The sequence below is a fragment of the Mustela putorius genome, unplaced genomic scaffold, assembly GCF_011764305.1.
Source record: "Mustela putorius furo isolate JIRA1106 unplaced genomic scaffold, ASM1176430v1.1 tig00000198_pilon_pilon_pilon, whole genome shotgun sequence".
NCBI classification, from domain to species: Eukaryota; Metazoa; Chordata; class Mammalia; order Carnivora; family Mustelidae; genus Mustela; species Mustela putorius.
The window spans coordinates 7,450,003-7,472,775 of NW_025421311.1; the positions used below are offsets into that span (position 1 = coordinate 7,450,003).

General features: G+C 39.2%; 1 protein-coding gene across 4 annotated transcripts in view; it reads right to left on the minus strand.

The window, feature by feature from the left end:
- Positions 1-1,125: 1,125 nt before the first annotated feature.
- ARHGAP20 (Rho GTPase activating protein 20) overlaps positions 1,126-22,773 on the minus strand; it is a 134,699-nt gene continuing 113,051 nt past the window's right edge. For all 4 annotated transcript variants that reach the window (XM_004749769.3, XM_004749768.3, XM_013054811.1 and 1 more), the window contains 6 exons: positions 15,713-15,891; positions 14,177-14,338; positions 10,493-10,602; positions 8,108-8,297; positions 6,426-6,540; positions 1,126-5,361 (listed from right to left, as the gene is read on the minus strand). In XM_004749769.3, the coding sequence (XP_004749826.1) occupies positions 3,506-5,361; positions 6,426-6,540; positions 8,108-8,297; positions 10,493-10,602; positions 14,177-14,338; positions 15,713-15,891 (2,612 nt within the window). In that variant the 3' untranslated portion in view covers positions 1,126-3,505. The remainder of the gene's footprint in view (positions 5,362-6,425; positions 6,541-8,107; positions 8,298-10,492; positions 10,603-14,176; positions 14,339-15,712; positions 15,892-22,773) is intronic.

A 22,773-nucleotide genomic window follows, 5' to 3' on the forward strand; every position in this document is an offset into this window, starting at 1 on the left:
GGGGAAGACAGCACAGAACTCAAGAGAACTCTTCTTCTCAGCAGGAAACTTAGCTTATGAGATATGCTGATAACTAGAATAGACATTAAAGAAAGTTAACATTTTACCTGACTTTATTATTTTTTTCTTTGTACCGAAATATGTAGTTTTCTTTGTATTGAAATATGGGGTTTCCAAAGACTTCCTCCCAAACATGACCAGTAGGAAAATATCAGCTAAACACTGCCATAACTTTGATTAAGATACATAATATTCTTAGAGTTTCTTTTCAACAGACAAAATATGCCAGTGGTTCAAGGATACATTAGAGCCTTTCAATTCAATGTCATGCCATGAAAGACAGAAAAGCACAATGTGAGAAAATTCCTTGAATCTAGTGTTTTTAGTTGGTTTAGACTCCTTTTTAGCAGCAAAATTATCTTTGTATTTCTGTAAAATTTAGAAAGACATTAACATCAGTGTCTCTGTACATTGCCTAAATATAATCAGTGACATTTCTGACAGTGGGGTTGCTAGTCTTCGGTATTCTATTAAAGCAAATCATTTTTTCTGGACTAAGCTAGTTTTTATTTTTGAGTTTCTTTGAAATGGTTGTTAAACTTACACAGAGTGAAACCTCAGTGGATTTTGAAAAGGCAAATAAGCAGCAGCCATGAAAAATCAGTAACATTTAGTGAGTTTAGACGACCTTACAAGTATTGATGTGTTGGGGTATCTGAATCCAGATATCTTGGAATGGCTGGATGTGTCTGGGATCAACTGGGTACTCTGGTACTCTGACTCAAATTTAGATAAGAAAATCATATAATCAATCAAACAGAGTTAATGGTTCTCCTGATATGAGAATATAGACTATATCTGATTCTAGGAGCAAAACGAAATCATAATGTCTAATAAAATGAAGACTATGTGTCTAAAGCATGACTTGTTTGGTAAATGATAAGATTAGGAAAATACAGAAGAAAAAAAAGCCCTCTTTTTCTAGAGAGAATCACCATGATCTACGACTAAAAGTTCAAAGTTCCAATTCAATATTAAATACATTTTATAAAATTTTCAATGTTAAGCAAAGACTGGGTTTATTAACTAAAACAATTCTACAAAAGGGCAATATTGCTCTGATGGGATCATTAATTCTACAGATTTTTTTTATTTAATAGACAGCATGGACTTCATACATATCCATTTTCAGTGCTTTGAAAACCAAACAACTTTAAAAGTTAGCAGCAGTTTCTGCAAGTACAAAAATACACATTTATTACATTACATATGGTAGTAAAATTTGTCAAGATATATTATACAAACTCAAAGCATTTTAGATAAAGCATCAGTCTAATATATTATAGATTGACAGAGTATAATAAAATGACATGTCGTCTTTCTTCCAATCATACAATATAATACATTACAGCAATATTAACAAACTATTCACATTAAGTATTACAGGAGCATCTAGGGGAACACAGAGAAGAAGAATGGTTATGGAAAACCTCAGCATCTATTTTCTTCTATGCTTCAAACTGGGTGAATAATTTTCTACCCACCCAGATGAAAGAAAAAAGGAGAGAACTATTATTTTGTTAAGTGGAGAAACAACTTCTTCCAGAACGACACTCCAAGCCGTAAGAACTTTATTCACATCTTGCAGTACTGACAGTAGTATGCCCGAAGGGTAAGGGGAGGAACTTCCTGTTACCTTTATATATTAAATCACAAAAGATGCATATGGGCACTCAGGAATCTAAGCATAGAGTGGCTGTTTATAAGGTAAAACTGACTTCACATCTGTGACTGAGATGGCCAGTGTCATGAAGGAGCTGAGCTCTTGGAACACAGAGTTCTGAGAGTTAATTACAATGCGTAGGGCCAACACGGCCATGTTCCTTAGAGGTAGGTAGCACCTGTAGCTAATACTGAAAGGACTTCTACTTTACAGAAAACATTATTATTATTATTTTTTCTATAACTCAGAAATTCAACCTTTAGGACAACAGGGAAAGAACATTTGACACGAAAGTTTCCTGGTGGCTAAGAAAAATAATTTGGTATAAATTAGTGGGAGAAAGGATGGTGAACTAAAGAGGCCAAATGGTTTCTAAGCAACTTCTTCCAAGTAAGTAGTTAAAATGAAGGAAGATGCACATCCTTTCCTGATTCTATTCCTTCTCACTGGCTGGTGAGGCCTAATCATCCATGGAGATAACTCAGGGGATGTAGTGGTATAACCTTTAAGGCAAGGGAGGGGAGAAAAATTCATGGATAGCAGACAAACTAATGGGATATAAACCATGAATCATCTGGGACAAAAATACGTAAAACTTCCAGAGGTGAGAAAATCCAAAGCCAACGATGGTCTGAGAAGGCCTGACTGCTGATTGGTGGGCGTTTCATTCTGTGACTCTTTTATAACCTGCCAACTTTAAAATTACTCTTTCAACTGCCAATGACAATTAGAAAAGCGATGATTTATCAGTAATTTTTTTCTGGCTGGGTAATCTAAGAGACAGTGCTGTAGAAAAACATTTTTTTTTCAACAAAGACGAGCCATACTTTGGTCACATGTTGGCAACAACTTCGTGTAATAGAGATAGAGAGAGGACTGGTGTTGCAATCTTTTCCTCTACACCAGGAGAGTCAATGCTGTCAGGAGGTCACCTTCTAATAGCAAAAGTTGCATTTCTGGAGAATGCTCTTAGCACAGGCACCTCTGAAAAGGATACTGAAATAAGCAACATTTTCTTCTCTCTCCTCACAGATCTACTTCCTGGAGCCTTTGTATAGTAGTGGAACACCAATGGAAAAATCAATCAATGAATACAACCAACGAATAAACTATGATACTCATGGCTCTTGAATTATTCTAGTCTACGCCACTGTAGCTGCATCGATGGGCTGATTCCTGGAATCTTCCTGTGAAGGCACATGACTACAGAACATCACAGAAATACCTACTGGCTTGGATTCAGAGGAATGTTTTACATGATTTCCTTCATTACTGGACATGCTTTCTCTTTTTAAAAGATACTTTGATTAGTGGCATTTTTCTTGCGTAGTTATTAAAAACATTCTATGGAATGTGGCTGTTTCTCTACACCCACCCCGCCTCTCCACAATCCTTATTCTTCACTTAGGATATCCTGGCCTTTTCAGTGTACTAATCTCATATAAAGCATGTTTTCTCTACAGAAGATGTTTTCTCTGGCTCTCTGCTAGTCATCTCCAAAAACATGGGAGAGGACAAATCCCTTGCTTTAATAAGGAAAAGCCTCCCAAACAGATGATGAAATTTTTTAGTCTAAGTTTTCTGCCAAATGGTCTCAGTAAAGAAAATTACTTTGTTGTCCTAAGTATTAGCAGTGATTATCCTTATGCTACCCATCCCATGTATTTATACAAAGGGGTCATAATAATCTTGTCTTTATATTATTAGCCCAGTTTCTGTTCTTGTAGACATCAGATTCTTAGACTTGTCTCTCTTCTTGTACACATCACATTCTTACTGTGGTTAAATGTCTTTGGCTAATTGTTGGTCCCCAGTATCACAAACCACTGTAGGCCCTGAGTCTGGGCTAGACAGATCATCCACAGACAAAGAGCCGGGTAAGGATCTCTTACAACGCAAAGTACCAGGGGAGCACTGCTCACTATTCTCTCCGTCCTGGTGGGACTTCACACAAAGCTTGAGTCCGTCCTCCACTAGGCTGAATGGAGAGCTACAGTGTCTCCCTGAGTCCTGGCTGGAGTAAGAACTGTACCACTGGGCTGTTTGCACAGTTCCAAGTTCTTCAGGTGCCCTTTGGGGCATGTCTTTCTGTCTCTCTTGTAGTGGGTTGGCTTCTGAAATACCAGCAGCATGTGGAGGTGGCTCTGTGGGTCCTTTTAGAGAACTTACTTTCTTTTCTTCTGGTCTGGATGCTCTTGCCTTCTTTTTGAGGGACCAGTTTTTCAAACTGGCCACACCATTTCTCAACCATGTGCTTGGATGAAGAGTTACAGAGTGTATCTGTGAATGCCATTCTACAGTATCCTTTTTCGTATAAGCCAGGTGGCTGCTGGCCTGCCCTGATGAGGGACCAGGAGTTGCAGAAATGAGGCTGGAATTGCTAAAATCAGAAGAAAGCTCGTCTTGTTTTCTTTGAGCTTGAAAAGTGCAATCTATTGGAGAGGAAGTTTCAGTGGGGGTAAACACAGAGTGTTCAGAAATCTGAGAAAAAGCGCTGTCTTGGGAGCTCACTGATGAGCCAGATGGGGAAGTGCCTGGAGAGGACAGGCTGGAATAGCTAGTCCTTGGGCAGATGTTTAATCTCGGGGGTAAACCCTTCTCTGTGTTTTGGTTTGTGCCACTACTCTTGCCCACTTCAATCCCCATGACCAAACTCTGATTAATGAGCTTTTGTCCCTCCATTTGCAATGACTTGTGCCGCTGGAGATAATCTTCCTCTCCATGCAAGAGACCAGCTTCATAGCTAGTTTTATGTTGTTTCTTTGAATACATTCCCCTGAGATAGGTCAGTTTGCAGTGCTGGTCATCCATGTTGGGCTCTGAGCAGCGCCGGTGCCTCCTCGAAGTCTTGAGGGCATCTGCTGTGTGTGGTGGGGAGTATCCTGATGTATCTGCACCAAAGGGCTGGTTCCCAGTATGATCCTGTGAGGACATGTGACTACAAGATGCCACAGAAATGGCCACTGGCTTGGATTTAGAAACAAGTTTCACATGATTTCCTTCATTCCCAGATAAGCTTTTCTTCTTAACATTTTTATTAGTGGCATTTTTCTTGCTCTCAGTGCCTTCGACTAAACCATGTTTAAAATATGTCTTACCCTCTTCCTGGAGGGGTTGATTCTGCTTCAGATAATCCTCATCTTTTTGTGAGAGAATTGCATCACAGCTGGACTTGCGTAGCTTTTTCTGATAAAATTCCCTGAGATAGGAAAGCTTAGAATCTAGATAATCGATGCTAGGCTCTGAGCAGCGCCGGTGTCGCCTCAGGCTTTTTGGAACATCTGCTGCAGCTGTGGACAGGTAGCTGGGTGTGCTCAGGCCAGATGCAGCCCTGGCATGGTCACGCAGCGGGACCTTTGCATACACTACTGCCACATTTGCTGGCTTGGATTCAAGAGGCCGTTCCATTTGAATGTCTTCATCTTTAGAACGGTCCAAGTCAAAGTCGCTTAGGGTTAAAAGGCCTTCCACCTCAGGCTGGTCGAGGTCATAGTCACTGAGGGTTAATACGGAGTCCATGCTTCTGCTACCCTGACCAAGTTTCTTTACCAAGTCACTACAGGGAGCATCGACGTCCTCATTTAGCTCATTTTCCAAGCTGTCATAGGAGGAGTCATTCAGTTGGAAGCAAGAGATATCTGTCAAAAAATGAAACCACAATTAACATTTTTACTTACCAAAAATACATGCTGCCTTAAAAAAAAAATCTCTAGACTTAGTTTAATTTTCTTTTCATAAAGATTGTTCAGATTCCTACTCTTAGAAAGGATCTTTCAGTCTCCCCAGAATTTAAAAAAAAAAAAATGTTGAGTATATCGAATTTATCTCAGTTCTTGAAGAAAAAGGCTTTCTTAATTAAGGTCTCTTCAAAGCAATGAGGACATGTTAATATCAAGAAATGGTCCAAAATATAAAGGAATGAATGCCAGGTATATGCAGGTTCATGACTGCGGGTGAGCAGTTTGATCTCAGAGGAACCATTTATGAACCCAAGCTCTTCAATGTTTGCTACTTTAATCTCTACAACAATCATAAAAGTGAGACATTATGTTACCCACATTTATTAATTAAGATAATGATGTTCAGGGGCATAGAATGGTTATATGAAACCACAAATAACGAATCACTGAAAACTACACCAAAAACTAATGATGAGCTAATTGAATTAAAAAAAAAAAAAAAAAGAATTGGTCAAAGATCACTAGTAATTGGTGGCCCAGGAATCTGTATTCTGGAAGGCTGATTGGTTTCAAAGTCCCCCCTGGCCCCATAGTACTAGTGGTTTCTACACTGTTCCACAGCATGAAGTATCTTGAGGGCCACTCAGAGGAAGGAGAGTGGGGAGAAGCCCAGGCCTGCCCCTACCTCTTTAGGACATCTTACTCTAATTTCAGCCACAGCAGTTCTACTACACATGTTAGGGATCTCTGTAAAGATATTTTTAAAAGAAGTTTAAAAACATAACATAAGATGCTTCTGGAAGTTCTGGACCTCATCTTACATATTTCTTAACCCCACCACACTGTTAACATAACCTGACCTATTAGCAGGTCATGCAAGGAGGAGCAGAAACCCTAGGCCCATGACTGAGGTCAGAGGCTTCCTTCACTGAGCTGCGGCAGGCCCCAGGACACTGTCCCAGCATCTTCACTCACACATGCCTGTTTCTCACAAAAACCAATCCAATTATTATTCACAATACCTGAGGCATTCTCTCTAGTATCACATCTCACTGAAACCTGTCCCAAGAGGGAAGTGATTTCTTCTCCAAATATCCTACAGCAATTTTCAATCAGAAATTGTATAAGCAGAGAAACCTGCATGAAAAAGGACAGAAAGAAAGTGCTACTTTTCATATAGTCTCTAAAGCACATTTCATATATAAATCCTGATCTTACTAAAAGTGAAAAAGAATCTTAAGAAAAATTCATGTATGCTTTAAAAATACACAAAACAGTTCCTCCTAAAAAAACCATGATACTTGCAAGAGTAGTTTGGGTGTAGAAATCAATTTTATTTGGTACACTAAAGTTCCCTGTGGCCTTAGCTAAATGTTAACATTTTTATACTAATGCTACATCTTTAAAATTAGGGTAACTTGGGGCCCCTGGGTGGTGCAGTTGGTTAATAAGCACCCGACTCTTGATTTTGGCACCGGTCATGAACTCAGGGCTGTGAGGCTGAGCCCCACACTGTACTCTTCACTCAGCATGAAGTCTGCTTAAGATTCTCTCTCTCCCTCTGTCCCTCTCCCTGTTCTCTTTTAAATACATAAAATTTAAAAACATAAAATAAAATTAGGCTAACTTAAAGAATTCTCTCTAGGGCATTTGGGGTAAAGAAATAAACTTGCTTATTAAAATTCATGAGGTATCATTAGATAAAGACTTATGACATATATTTCACATGTAAAAGGCAGTTGTCATAAGTGTGGGAAGTGGGCATCCTCTGTGGGTTCCCCTGTGAAGTAGGGAATAGAGCTAGAGAGAAAACTTGCATTTTGCCTCATTAGTCTTTACCTATGCAGTTCCTTCCCTTAGACTCCCTGGAAAAGGTGGGGTTGGAGGTAAGATTTTACGAGAAAGCTCCGTGCCTCCACTGAGATGTATTGGGATGTGTCCTTGGTTTCCTTGCCCCAGCAGCTGAGGCGAAGGAACAGGCAGAGTGTTGGGAGGTGTGAGAACTAATATCCCTAAGCCCCATATTAGCTAGCAGGCTCTAGAAGGGTGTGATTTCAAGTAACCACTGCCTGAAGTAGGTATCAACACCACCTCCATTTTTTTTAAAAGACTTTATTTATTTATTTGACAGACAGAGATCACAAGTAGGCAGAGAAGCAGGTAGAGAGAGAGGAGGAAGCAGGCTCCCTGCTGAGCAGAGAGCCCGATGTGGGGCTCAATCCCATGACCCTGGGATCATGACCTGAGCCGAAGGCATAGGCTTTAACTCACTGAGCCACCCAGGCATCCCACCAGCTCCATTTTTTAGATGAGGAAACTGGATCAACAGAACTAATTTTATCCAAGATTGTACATCTGGCAAGTTTGGAGCTGAAGAATGATCCTTGGCTTGTCTAAGTCCAAAGTCCTTCTTTTTTATTTAAATCATATCATTTTCTTTCGTGTAACTCTAAGGTTTAAGTCAGCCATAGTGTTTTGCCTCCTTGAAGGGAGAAGAGAAGTAACCCAGAACTGCTATCACTGTTTTGCTCAAGAAAGTACCTTTCTATAATCTACCAGGGTAGGATAAACTCAATACACTCGAATTTCTAAGGAGGTATATTTAAGTTATTCCAGAAAATGTCTTTCAGAATTAATACCCTGAAATTAAGGTTCAAAATGGGGACTCAGTCCCCCAGGGCATAAAAATGAAAAACTTCATTACCTTTTTTGTAAATTCATTTTCTAGTTCTGGGCTGGAGGAAGTAGGAGGCCAAAGAATGCTTGGAGCAATGCACACGGCCAAATTAAATGCAGTCATCTGATTGGACGAGGAATGCTGCTCAATGTTGTATAATATCCCAAAAAGATACCTTAGGAGAACAACGTTGGCTCTTGGAAGTTGGTCTAATAGCCTAAAGACAGAAAAATGCACTCTTTAAGAAAGACATTTCATAAAAAACTTGTGTAGATAAGCAACGCTTGCTTTTCATGGGAAACCATGCAAAGAAAGAACACAGTTCAGATATGCAAGAATTTCAGTTACTATGGTACATGCCTTACAGAAAGAATGGAAACATGGATGGGGGATTTACTTATTTATTTTGTACACTGTCTTCACAACCCAATGAAGATGAAAAATAATGCAGAAAAATGGCTTGTAAAAAACTGCTGACTGCCTGAAATATATACCTGAAATTAATGCAATGTGTTTTAACTTAGGTCAATCCTGTAATGTTTCAGAATATTCTCAACCAAGCCTCCCCTAAAAAGCTTTTTGATGAAATTAAACAATAATTAAATTTTAGTGGTTCTTTATTTCTCAGTAGCAATACAGGAATTCTATCTCTTGGTGAGAACCCAAACCTCAACTATTAAGACTTTTAGGTCCATTCTGAGAGCTTATGTTCTGCTCTATCACCTTGGGGTCAATTTTGTCCCAAACTTCTTTTTCTTGCTGGTATCACTCTCATATATAAGTCAAGCTTACAACAGTACATTTCCTACTGTTCCTATTTTGTAATTGATAGGGGATTTTAAAATTATTATTCATTGAAAATTATATGAGCTACTATCCAGAAAAAAGACATATACGTTGATGATCATGGTTGTTTCTTTTCAACAAAAGTCTGCAACCTGGGAGGGAAAATAAGGTAATGTGACTCTTGCTGCATAAACAGCACAAAGGCACTTCTTCAGTGTGATGGACTGACACTGTTTCATAAGGACAAATTATAAGAGATATTGAAACAAATTAAGAGATTACTGAGTGTGTTTAATGGAAAGTAAGGTGCTGTCTAGCATATTCTTCTGGGTTATCTGATTCCCTAGGGGCCCTATTATCTTTGAGCTATTCTACATCTCTGTAAATTGCAGACTACTGATAGCACTACATTTAACACTTGTCCATAGATTTGAAAATTCTGTCTGGTGGAGAGACATATGATTTACTGCTCCCCTTCATGCTCCAGTAAAAAAAGCCAGTTTTGTGTCTATGTGTAAAATCATTTCAGCATTTCTGAAGCAACTATGGATGTTGTAGTAGTTTGAAGTCTCCTTCGAACTGGTGGTAACATCCAACTGGTTCTCTCATTAATTAGAGATTTAAATAAAAATTTTGTATTGTTCATTTTATATTTGAATGAGTCTTAATTTTACTTTTTTTTTTTAAAAAAATCATCCTTTAACAGTTTGTAGGATACACAGTTTTAGACAATGAGCAACAACGCAGAGAAGCTGGCTTCTACCTAATCATAATGGAAGCACAGATAGTATGTGTGACTTGGCTTTGATTTCTGGTGTCTTCAACGGTTGTAATATGTTCTATCTAGTGTATAGATAATAATTCATATTTGAAAGTTGCTCAAGAAAAAATTTGTACTAAACAAGTCTATGCAGATAAATGATACTAGGATTCTTGGGTTTTTACAGAACTGGGAGTACTGCCTTTTGTTAATGGACACTTCTTTCCAGTTCTCGTACAATGCAGGAAACAGTGAATTTGGGTGGTGAGTTCTGCCAGCAATCTCCATTTGCACAAGAATAGACAATGCATTCTTTGTGATAGGACAGGCTTTTTCCTTGACACTTTTCAATAGTTAAACTGTCTCTCTGCAGTACCTCCTCCATATCTCTTTCGTAGCACTGATCTGCTATACCTATAATCCTTGGTTTATCTATCTACTCTACTAAGACAGTCAGTTCCTGAAGGGGAGGGAATTTTCTCTGTTTGAATTTAGTTGCTGAATGAGATAGACAAAGAGCTGTAGGTTTAGTTAAGTATTTACCAAAATTAAGATCATAAATTGTAGATTGAGTCTAGTTATTAGTTTAATGAGTTTCAGCTCCTATCAGATTCAGATATAAAGGAGGTGTACAATGCTCAAGTATTCCACGTTAATAAGATTAGGGAAAAACAATAATAACAATGATAGTAGCTAGCATAAATCTATTTTTATTTTTTATTTTTTCTTAATTTTTCATAAATCTATTTTTAAACTGGTCTTCATGGATATGGCTTTGTGAGAGTCATCATTACTTGAGTCTACAAGCTTATAAAAGTTTTTTTTTTTTAAGTATTTTTGAGACATGACTAAATTAGAATAATTACCTTTGAATTGTATTTATTTTCTCTTCATCATTTCCTTGATCCATGACACAGACCCAGTGGTCATAGAGATCTGATGAAAAAATACTTCCTGGAATATTTCGTAGAAAATCCTTTTACAGAAGGAAAATAAATATTTTAAGTCATTATTCTCATGCTATGTATGGACTGGGGAAATAAAAAAGCAAACATTTTGTTGAAAAGTTAAGTCCTCCTTTTTTTGGAATACATGGAGCTCTGTGCCAACTTTCCACTGTTGTGCGCACATAGAAACACAGGCTTTGATTTTTTTCTAACAAAAACCAGAGGGAAACTGGAGTCTGGGGTACAATGGGAAAGATAACGACAACCTCTTTGGGCTAGAATTTTGTTTGTGTAGGTTTTAACCAACTAGTATAACATGACAGGGTCTAGCAAACCAACCCAAGTCCTTTTTTTCTGCTCTCCAATCACCCATTCAAAGAAACACACTAAGACATTTGTGAGGTTCCTAATGTAATAGTCACTCATTTGGTCATTCTACACATAATTGCTCTAATATGCCAGGGATGGTTGAGGGGCTGGGGACAGAGAAGTGAGTAAAACAAAGTCCCTGTCATTTTGGAACTTTATATTCCAGTGGCATTGGTGAAAACTCCATCCAGAGGTGAAACTCAGAGTTTCTCCCGGCATTCCCCTCATATAATGGGGGCGGGGGAGGAAGCATTCAAGGCTATGTATGTCTGGGCTCTGGGGGTCTGGGACAGCACCCACATGCCTGACACACACTTAACAGTATGCCCGGTACATTATCCCCTGCTGAGACTGCTGGTGGGGCTGGGTGTGGGGAAACCAGACCATATCACAAATAGGATATGATCAAGGGTATTTGATTTTTGTTTATAAAAAGCATAAAAACAAATTAAATTTGGTCCTGGTCCTATATTCATTTGTGATCTAGGCCAACTCTCTCTGTTGCTTAGGCTTGGTGCTAACAAGGCCAGGCTTGCAAAGGCTAATCTCTACCTCAGTGACGATTAGGCAGGAAAAAACTCAATCTCAGGTCTAAGCATTGTACTCATGGTCTTGCAAGTTCTTGCTTACAACATGGAGGCAGGTGAAAGTCTGCAGTTGCTCAGTTTTAACTCTTGCTGGAGAACCCAGTCAACAACTTTACCTATGTGCCTTACAGATGGCAACACACAACCCGTTAGTCTTGTGTTCTGTCTCTATCACTACTCGGGAAGCTGTGGCATCTGTTAGGCTCTGCTGACTAGTTGTGCATCTTCTCCAGTATGAGCTCCCCCAGGGCAGGGACAGAACCCACCTTCTTCTCTGTACACCTGAATGCCACACACAGTCCCAGACAAAGTTGGCAGAGGTCATTACTGAACTGGTGCTATTTTTTCCATGGCCACACACTGATGAGGAACAAGGTAAGGCCAACGAACCGTAACTGAGATTTTTAAGATAACTTAAAACACCTCTTTGTAGTCATGTCACCTGTTACCATAAATTTTTTTTAGAGCAGTTAACAAGTAGGAAGAGATTGCTTCAAAGTCTCTCTCTGTTCTATTATTTCTTCTGTAGAAATGTACCTGGATACTTGTAATTGAGATGTGTCATCACAAAAGTCATCTACTTTTGGGTAGCGCTATTACATTTTCATAATTCCGAACTAATTTTAGTTGCTGCACCTACTTTAAAAGTCAGATTTAGAAGAGGCAAAATTTGTTATTTCGAAGTGGGACAATGACAATAGTTCTCTTTTTAAATCTCAGTGGGAAACATACTTATGATCTGTCTTGAAGAAAAACATCATTAAATCTTAAACCTACACTTGAAAGATAATAACTCGTAACATCTCAATGAACTCTCCACAGCTGGAATAACAAGTTACGAAATACAACCACCATCACAGCTGAGAAAGGATGTGAGCTCTGGTTCTGAATTACAATCACCAGCTCACAGCACTCAACTGAAAGCCTCTTCCCCTCCAAGAGCAGAGCCCAGGTCATCAGCAGAACTCCCAAATTAATTTGAGATGAGATTCCTGTAGGATCAAAAATGAACTTTTCCTTAAAAGTCTAATGGATCAAAGTTACAGTGTCTCAAGCAATTTTCTTCCCATAACAGTTTGAAGAGTTAGGCTTGTATTTAAGCAAAACCAGCATAAGTAAAAAAATTAAAGGAAAACTTAAGTACCACTTCCAGATAGTCTTAAACACAAGAAACAAAACAAACCAGAAGCTCAAAAACTTTTGGCAAAAAGTATCTTCTTTCCTGCAACCACTGGGAAGAAATGAGAGTAACACACAGTTACATGATTACAAAACTTCAATTATTTGAAACCCATTTAACCAGATTTTTCAATCATTTCTCTTTTGATATTTTTGGACCAGTGATATTTCTGCAATTTGAAATATAATTTGACTCCTCTAGAACCATGTTTCTCGATAATAATCTCAAAAATTTAGTATAAAATTTTAAATGTGGTGCTATGAAGAATAGCATAGTAAGGAAAATTTTCTAAAATGTAGGCTTTTAACTTCTTAAATTAAGAGATAGGAAAAAGCCTAATTATATAAAGAAAAAAGGGAAAATTCATTATGCATATATATACTAGACATACATTTGGCTAAGCACACTGTACATATCTTTCTTGTATTTCAGGACAGAAGAGTAGTCACAAATCCTTTGCAAAACAGATAAAATGAGCCTAGATCCAGCTCTCTGATTGTTTTTGACTGATACACTATTGCAAAAGTCTACAGCAGGGGTTAAGAGCAGAAGTGGCTCATTTGCCAGGAAACATCTGATTATCCATTAAGTCATGAAGGAAGATTCTGTAAGCGGCTGAACAGGAGGAGGGACACGGAAGGGTCATCTCCACCACGTTTTCCTCCACCCCTTGCCCTGGTGCTTTCCAGCTGGGCTGGGAGATGGGAGCCCGAGACCGGTCTGCAGAAGCTATAGCTGGGGTGGTACTGACTCTAGATTTTTAAAACATGTGAGGCATCTGCAAGAATGTGGGGAGGAAAACATTGTAGAGGAGTTCTAACTCAACTATGGGTGTGAGTTAAGTAACCAAGGGGCAAAGGGTAAGTAAAAACCATAAAAAAGTGCCAAATGCGGTAAGGGTTTTATAAAAGACCCAGATGCTGGAGTCATTCCTACTCTGCTTTTACTTTAGAAAGGCACCAGGGGACAGGGGAAGGCATGATGATTGTATAAGTGAATGGAATTTTCAGTGATCTCTGTGAGCAATTTTTTGTTTTAGTTGTTAGGCAAATGTTTATTATGGTAAACTCTGTTTCAAAGTTTAATACAAGTTTATTTTGAAAATTTGCCTTTATTAGGAAGGATGTTTATTTTGGTAAATATGCGGTGCGTGCTTTGACTATTTGTAATTTAATTTAATTTTTTTTTTTTTTTTTTTTTTTTTGGTATGAGGTGGCAGAATGAAGATGAGAGTGGTGTGGGACGAAAAAATTCAAAAAGCATTTCTGACTTGCCATATCGTTGGCAAGGACTTTTAAAGACCTATGTTGATTTTGTGAAGTGATTTTTGATTTTTTTTTTTAACACTTTTTAGATTCTAAATCCATTATGGTTCTTTGCAGCTGGTAAAAATGTTGTAATGAGAGAAACCAATTGTCTCCTCCCAGAGCTACACTGTGGGGTAGATGAAGGGAGAACCTTTCCTACCTTCAAGACAGATGCTATCACAAAAACAGATTCACAGTCTAGGTGTACTTCAACTCCAGAATTCAGTTTTTCTTTTAGCTCTCTGCAGGATTTCACATTGGCCGATTGTCTGAAGATCCCTTTTGTGAGGGGTCCTTTTTGATTAAGAAAGAAAAGCATATCCTATAAGGAAGCAAAGGAAAAAACCAAAATGGCACTTCACAGATACAAGCAGGGGAAGACACACTTGCCCTCTCTGGCCACCAGTGGCTAGGGTGTCCCAGGGGAAAAGCACTGGAGGAGGGGCTGTTACTTGGACTGAAGTCAGTTTGTGTTTTGGTATCTCTAAATCTCTTCCCCTACTTATTCTTGCTATATTCAGCATCTAGAACATTTTACTTTAATGAGACTATCTTTTGTGTTTAAAATCATATTTCTCTGACTGTTTTAAGGTCCCTATAAACTTGCCTCCCTCCTTCCCTTACTCCTCTTTTCCTATTATTCTCTAATGTGGACTCTTTCCATCAAATATGGACTCTTTCCTCCAAATATGGAAATATTCTTGCCAGACTCATTCTCCATTTGCTTGTCTTTCTTTTTATGTGACTCCATAACACATTCTACTTCCTGCATTTACTTCGATCTTTGAAAATCAGGCTAAAAAAAATCACCTCTTCCAGGAAGTTTTCTCCGCTGCATTGTGATCAGTCTTTCATTTAGTTTTCTTTCTAGCAAAGAAATGTCCTTTGCTTGTGGTGTAGGAAGGAGAATGGGTGTTGGGGAGCAACCCATGTGATCTGAAACCTGGTTATTGCATATATTTACTCTGTGACCTCTAGTAAACTTGAGACTTTTAAAATTTGTAAAGTAGGGCTGATGGTAGTGATAAGTGCTCAGTGTACTGTGGAGGGTGAGCACGACGATGGTGAGGCCAGTGGGCAGCCCATGTCACAGCACGATGTAGGTCAAGTCCCGCACGTCCCGTACATCCATCACAGTGCTTGTGGGATGTGGGGCACTCAATGAATGCCGCTGAACAGTGATCATTCCATATATCAAGGACATAGTACAGACTCAGTGGTTTCATCTGAACCACTCTATTTATAAAAGGGAACTGAATGCCAGAGGATGTACATGTGTAGGCACCTGTAATACATCTAAGACATGTCAGATTTTAAAAAATTATAAGAATGAGTGGTTTCTGCTGCTAGAATGATTAAAGGAGGCTTACAGAACAACACAGGGTTCTGGAAAGGCCATGAGAGAAACATGGGGGATAACGGGACTCCAGAGTGGACTCTGCCTACAGAGCCAAACTCTGATTTATCCGAGCAGGTTTACATGGCTCCTTCCTGAAACCAGCAGCCTCCATGATCTCTCCCCTTTATGTCTCTCTTAGGATTCTACAATAGCTTAATCAGATTTTTTTTCCTTAGAAGTAACAATAAAATTCTCAGCCAAAGCCAAAGCTGTGTCTATAGTTTTCCCATTTAAGAAGAGATTTCCCTCCCAGGGTTCTCCATTCCCATTAGTGTCACATGCCCTAACGAGACTCACCAGGACAGGTTTGGGCAGATTGTCATTTTCACAAATACTTGGCAGAGAGACCCCGAAGAGCTGCCCTGGCACAGGCGATGTTGGTGACACTGGTAAGTTATCCAGGTGAGTGCTGGACCCACGCCAGAAGGCCCAGTTTATGATAGACCTTCTCCTTTTAAATGTCTTCTGACCTGAGTCTAAGGAAGAAGTGAGATTATTAGGAAAACTATTTTAACTCACTTAGTCTTATTTTGACAGTTTCCAACTTATAAGATGTTGTTCATTTCTATGGTTCAATGAGAAAAATGCTTATAGATATCCTTTGTTACTGACAATTTAATCTAAAAAATTACATGGTAATATTTTATAAATTAAGGAAAAATCAAATATTTGGATTATTCTCTATCCCATCTTTGGAACATCACTTGTCTGTTTACTTGAGTTTTGTCACTGAATTTTCAAAGGCAAAGAAAAGCCTCTCTTTACTATAACAACTTAAGGCAAAAGGTGTTTCATACTAACATATCTTATTTTAAAATGAGACGAGGCATACAAAGAAGTTGAAGATTAAATCATACCACAATTAAATGGTGAGAAACAGAAGGAAAGAGGCAGGAAAAAGAGGATGGAGAAAGAGAAGGGGAAAAAGAAGAGGAAAAGGAAGAGGAATGAAAAACACCAAGAGTTATCTTTTATTAGGATGTTCTCTAGAAATAAATTAATGCTTTATTACTTTATGTCCCTCTCTATTGCTGAAAACAAAGACAGGAAGCTAATGTTCTACATTTCCACCCCTCATCCTTCTTTTGACTGCAAAGACTTTTTTAAAGGTATCTTTTTGGTTCTGGACTTTAAAAAGCATGTTTAAGGTAGCATAGATGTGTGCAAACATGAGTGAGACTTGTTCTTGCCATCATGAACCTTAACAGGGGAAATAGGTCTGGTGATGGTGGGGAGAGAAGCAAGGGAAGGGCAAAGTACCCAAGATTCAGAAGAATGGTAAAGCGCATCTACCTATTAAGAGGGAGGGAAAGAACCTGGAGGAACATGCATTTGATCTGGATTCTGAATGAATAAAATTTTAACAGAGCACCTGACATGGTGTCTTGCACCTTGTAAATACTCAGTAAATCATTCTCAAGTAGTAACTGAATTGAGGAGAGATTTAGATGGAAAGGGACAGCATGAACAAAATAGGCAGAAGAAAGGTCGACAGTGAATCATGATTTTGTGAGGTCATAGTGCTAAACAGTTTTGATGTCATCTGTATCTAATTTTAACTTGAAAGTTGATGGATTTGCACAGGATTTGATACATAAAAAGACAGCTCTCTAAAGTTCTTTTGGGCCTGTTCACGCCATCCTCCAACCCCCAGCACATACACACAGATAAGAAATTAAACTCGAAATGAAATTTAAGAATACAATAGCCTACTTAAAGGCACCAAAAAGTGGCTGGAAGAAGGTGGGTACTGGAGGTAAAAGTCTGATACTTGCAACAGGGAATGGCACAGCACAGGGGAAGTTTCCCCTTCTTACAGCTTTTAGTCTGAGGATAGGCTCCAGGGTGGTAGGGTCACTACAACCTCGGCAAGTTTGCACTCTCGCTGGCTTGAAAATCTGCAGAATGGAGATGGAGGTAACCACAGCAGCTGGAAAGTGTGTGTGTGTGCATGTGTGTGCATGCATGAGCATGCGCATGTGTGTGTGTAATCCCAGAAAGGAGAAAAAAAAATGCATATGGGAGCCCCAGATATTGTGTATGAATTTTGCCTCAATCTCTGGCTGGACCACCAAGCACATGTGTGAGGCAGATTCAAAACGCCCCGTGATTAAGACTAACGGAACTGAGATCAGAGGTGGTATGACATTCAGGAGGTGCCCACACAGGATCAAATGCTATTTTCTCCATTGACAATGTGTGGGACTTAGTCATCCAACTCTGCCGTGTGGCACTGACGGCTCACCAAGCTACCACAGGTGACGTTCAGCTGGTCAATAGTCCTAACAATGGGACACTGAAGGAGATGATCTTTTCAGGGTGGAAATGGTCATCAATGTCAAATGTCAATTTTTTATATATAAAATTCTATAAAGAATTTTAAAGAAGTGTTTTACACTGTTTGGTTCCAATGTCGCTTAGCATTTTATTTCCTCAGCATAAACATCTTAAACCAAACACCACAAACACCAAGTTGTGGGGAGACAATCAAATAAATAACATCTTGTCTTCCACCTCTGGCTTCCTCTGAATACTGTGAGTGCCTCGTCAGTGTACGTACATCCAGGTATAAAGCTCTGGGATCAGGAGCTCAGTTGGACTCCTGGTTCAGACACTTATGTGGGCAAGTTACTTCACCTGTTCTGCCAGCCTTAAAGTAGAAGTATGACCTATACCTCAAAGCCTTATTAAGAGGATTAAAAAGGATAATGTATGTTAAAGTATTGCTTTGCAAGGCTGTGGGTCCCAGCAGTCTTCCCTAAAGCTGTGAAGAAACCCATCTCCTCCCCACAAAGAGGACCCACTCCTCAAATCCATTCTCCGTTTAGTGAAACATCCTTTAGAAAGTGTGCAGACAGAAAGGAATACCAGACTGCTTAACCAGAGTGCTTCCTGCACTGACATTCCCAATCTTTGCCATTTTAAAAGACAGAGAAGGAAACGAAACCCATTCTTAAACCCAGGAGGGAGGTTCCTGTGTTTACCAATGTCAATCTGCAAATGTTCGTTTAATATGTGTGCTGAGCAGTTGTACTCAGTCTAGGTTCCTTGCATTTAACCTGGTTTCACTGTTTCTAAAACTATCAGATTTATTTGACTTTTTAGCTTTCACATACTTCTTAGGAAAAATGCCTCATCATAAAGTTACATGCCCGCTATCCTATGAGTGTTGACAGAGGAGCAAGTAGAAATCGAGGCCTGCACTTTATCAGAAACACTTTCAGCTGCAGCCATGCCTTTTGTTATGCACAACACTCACGTTTAGAGTTCAAGTTCACTCTGGGACTGAGAGAAAAAAAAATTCATTAAAGTTATTTTCTTACAGAGCTTTCAATGTATAGCTCTTACTTTCTAAATGTCAAAGGCTGATGAGAGAATATGCTATTACTATAAAAAAAAAGGGAGATGCAATTGTAGGGGAAATTAAATTTATATAAATCTAGCTTTACTAAATAATCCTGGCAAGATTCCAGTTAGTGTTTCTTCATGCTTAAATTAGGGATTTGAATGTTAAAAAGTTACCATTCTTAAAAGTTTGTGTTTATAAATTATCTTAGAAAAATAGTTTAAAAACCTTAATTAGAAATTCTAGCATGATGTAACTTGACATCAGGGAAATACAAATCAAAACCACAATGAGATACCACCTCACATCAGTCGGAATGGCTAAAATCAACAAGACAGGAAACAACTAACATTGGTGAGGATGTGGAGAAAGGGGAACCCTCCTACGCTGTTAGTGGGAATGCAAGCTGGTGCAGCCACTCTGGAAAACAGTATGGAGGTTCCTCAAAAAGTTAAAAATAGAGCTATCCTACAATTCAAATGTAGTGATCTGAAGGGGCACCTGCACCTCAAACTATGGAAAGAGCCCAGATGTCCATTGACAGATGAATGGATAAAGAAGATGTGGTATATATATACCATGGACTATACTCAGTCATAAGCCATATACTTACCACTTACATATTTTTAAAAATTTATTTATTTGACAGAGAGAGGGATCACAAATAGGCAGCAGGCTCCCCACTGAGCAGAGAGCTCAATGTGGGGCTCAATCCCACAACCCTGAGATCATGACCTGAGCCGAAGGTAGAGGCTTTAACCCACTGAGCCACCCAGGCGCTGTCTCTCCCAGCAGGACAGAAATGTAGGAAGATCCTGAACTCTTCTCCTTCCATAGACACACCTAGTCTACAGCTATATATGGAACCACTTCTAAAAAACCCTAAAAACTGGTGGAGCAACACCTTCACACTGGGCAAGCGAGAGGGAAACACCAAAGTGGGTAGGAAGGACTGAGACACAATCTCACCATAAAATCCACCCTGACATGTGATCCACAATTAGGAAGAAATTCAAAACCTGGAGTTTCTCCCTGAGGAGTGATGAGTTTGTAGCCCACATTAAACACCCCAACTTGTAAGACTGGCTGGCACCTGAGAGATGAGTCCCTAAACATATGGTTTTGATGACCACTGGGGTCATCAGCCATGAGACCCAGAGGGTTGTGCCAAACTGGAATGGTTCTTGAAAGGCCCATATGCAGACTCTCGGACCCCACAGCCCAGTATAGAAGCAGCTCTTTGAAAAGCACCCAGACTTTATATGAAAGAGACTCATTTCCTAAAATTTTAAAGCATTGGTCTGAGGGGTAGAGATCCACTGGGATACTCTCTGGGAATGAAAGCTTCCTGGTCTCTGTTTGCCTTGCTAAAGCTAACAGGTATGTATATTATATACATATATTTTATAATTTTATACACACACACACACACACACGCACGCACATTCCCAGCCAGCAGGTGTCATCTTTATGCTCCAGCTGGTGGGCACCATCTTCTACACTCTCCCTATGCCTAACTAAAGCTGGCAGGTACCATATTTTTTTTCTTTTTAAATTTTCTTTTTATTTCCCTTTACCTTTTTCTTTTTTCTTTCTTTCTTATTTTTCCTTTTCCTTTTCTTCCATCTTTATGGGCAAGTGCCATCTGTGCACTCCCCCTCTGCCTTGCTCCAACCAGTGGATACTATCTGCTCTCCTTCTGCTTGCTCAAGGTCTAGTATCTCCCAGAGATACCCACTTCTGGTGAACAGTCTTTGTGGCTGTCATGCTGGGGATGCCCAGTAATTGCGTGGTACTAAAGGCCAAGGGGGACCTGCAATTCTGGGTGACATGAAATTATAATAGGCAGAGACAGTTCTTGGCAAACTACCACACCCTGGGCATTGCAGGCAGCAAATTGAAACATACCCCCATGATTTCTGTGAAAGAGACCCACTTGCCAGTCCTGGAAATTCAGCTTTAGGGGCTGGCTTCAGATTTGGCATACATCTAGAGGCTATGAAGTTATTCTCAAGGACCATAGGATAGGAGACACCATCTCTGCTCTTCCCCTCTGCTTCCCTGCAGGTCACCACTATCTCCCTGAAAGAAGCTTATACATGCATCTGGAGCCCTGACTTTTGCTACTGCTGCCCAGGGGACACCTTCAGATGGCCTAGCTCTAGGGACCAGCAGGGCGTATGCCTGTGGTCCCACAGCACTGTATATATTTGCATTCTTTAAAAGCTGCTGCCTGGGGATCTGGTTTCCAATCAGTTTAAATCTGGGTGCTGAATGAGATCCTTCTTTTTGGAATACTGACTGATCTTGGCATACCCTCGATTACTGGGAGACATTAACAATAACAATGAAATAAGCTTCTTGGACAATCACAAAGGTTTGAGAGACAACCAACAACCAGGGCAGGGATGAATGTTAAGGTTCATCTCCTACACAAGGTCAGCCCTTCAAAACTGGGACAGGTAACTATTTCATTTAATGTACAGAAAATTGTACAGAGAATTAAGCAAAATGAAGAAACACAGCAATATATTAAAAACAAAAGAAAAAACTTCAAAAAAAAAACCTTAATGAAGTGGAGATAAGTAATGATAAAGAGTTTGGGGTGCCTGGGTGACTCAGTGGGTTAAGCCTCTGCCTTCTGCTCAGGTCATGATCTTGGGGTCCTGGGATCGAGCCCCGCATCAGGCACTCTGCTTGGCAGGGAGCCTGCTTCCTCCTCTCTCTCTGCCTGCCTCTCTGCCTACTTGTAATCTCTGTCTGTCAAATAAATAAATAAAATCTTAAAAAAAAAGTAATGATAAAGAGTTCAAAGTAATGGTCATTAAGATGCTCACTGAAATCAGGAAAACAATGGATAAATACAGAACTTCAAAAAAAAAAAAAAAGACAGAAAATACAGGAAAGTTCTAAGCAGAAATCACAGAGCTGGAGAGTATAGAAAGTCAACCAAAAAAACCACACACACACACACACACACACACACACACACACACACACACACACAAACACCACACACAGTAGAAGAGTTCAAAAGCAGAATAGAGGAAGTAGAAGAAAGGATCAGTGAACCTGAAAACCAGGTGGAGGAACTTAACTGATCTGAGCAGCAAAAAGAAACAGGAACAAAAAAAGAGTAAAGACAGTTAAAGGGGGTTATGGGGCAATATCAAGATGACCAAAATTTGCATTTTAGGATTCCCAAAAGGAGAAGAAAGAGAGAAAAAGGCAGAAAACTTTTGTGAAGAAATAATGGCTAAAAACTTCCCTAAGCTGTGGAAAGAAAGAGATATCCAAATCCAGGAATCCCAGAGAGTTCCACATAAGATGAATCCAAACAATCCCATACAAAGACATATTATAATTAAAATGCAAAATGATCTAAGTTAAAGACAAGGGGGGTGGAATCTTAAAAACATCAAGAGAAAAAACACTTGCTACATAAAGGGAACCCCCTTAAAAGTATTTGATTTTTAAGCAGAGATTCTGTAGCCTAGAAGTAGCATAATATATTTGAAATGCTGAAAGAAAAAAAGTTTCTAAGGAAGAAAAAGAATACACTACCTAGCAAAGTTATCATTCAGAATTAAAGAAGAGATAAAGAGTTTTCCAGAAAAGCAAGAGCTAAAGGAGTTGATCACTACTAAGCCAGCCTTACAAGAAATGTTAAAGGGACTTCTTCAAGCTGAAAAGAAAGGGTGCTAATTAGTGATAACTAATTAGTAACATAGAAAAATATAACTCTCAGTGGTAATGGAAAACAATAAGATAGTGAATTAATCACTTATAAAGCTAAAATGAAGGTTAAAAGACAAAAGTAGTAAGAATGACCAACTGCAATAATTAGTTAAGGGTTACACATGATAAAAAGATGTAAAATGTCACAACAAAAACATAAAACACAGCAGGGGTAGAGTAAAAGTGTAGAGCTTCAGAAAGTATCCAAACTTATATCAACTTAAACTAGAATGTTATAAATTTGTTCTATGTAAGCCTCATGATAACCACCCAA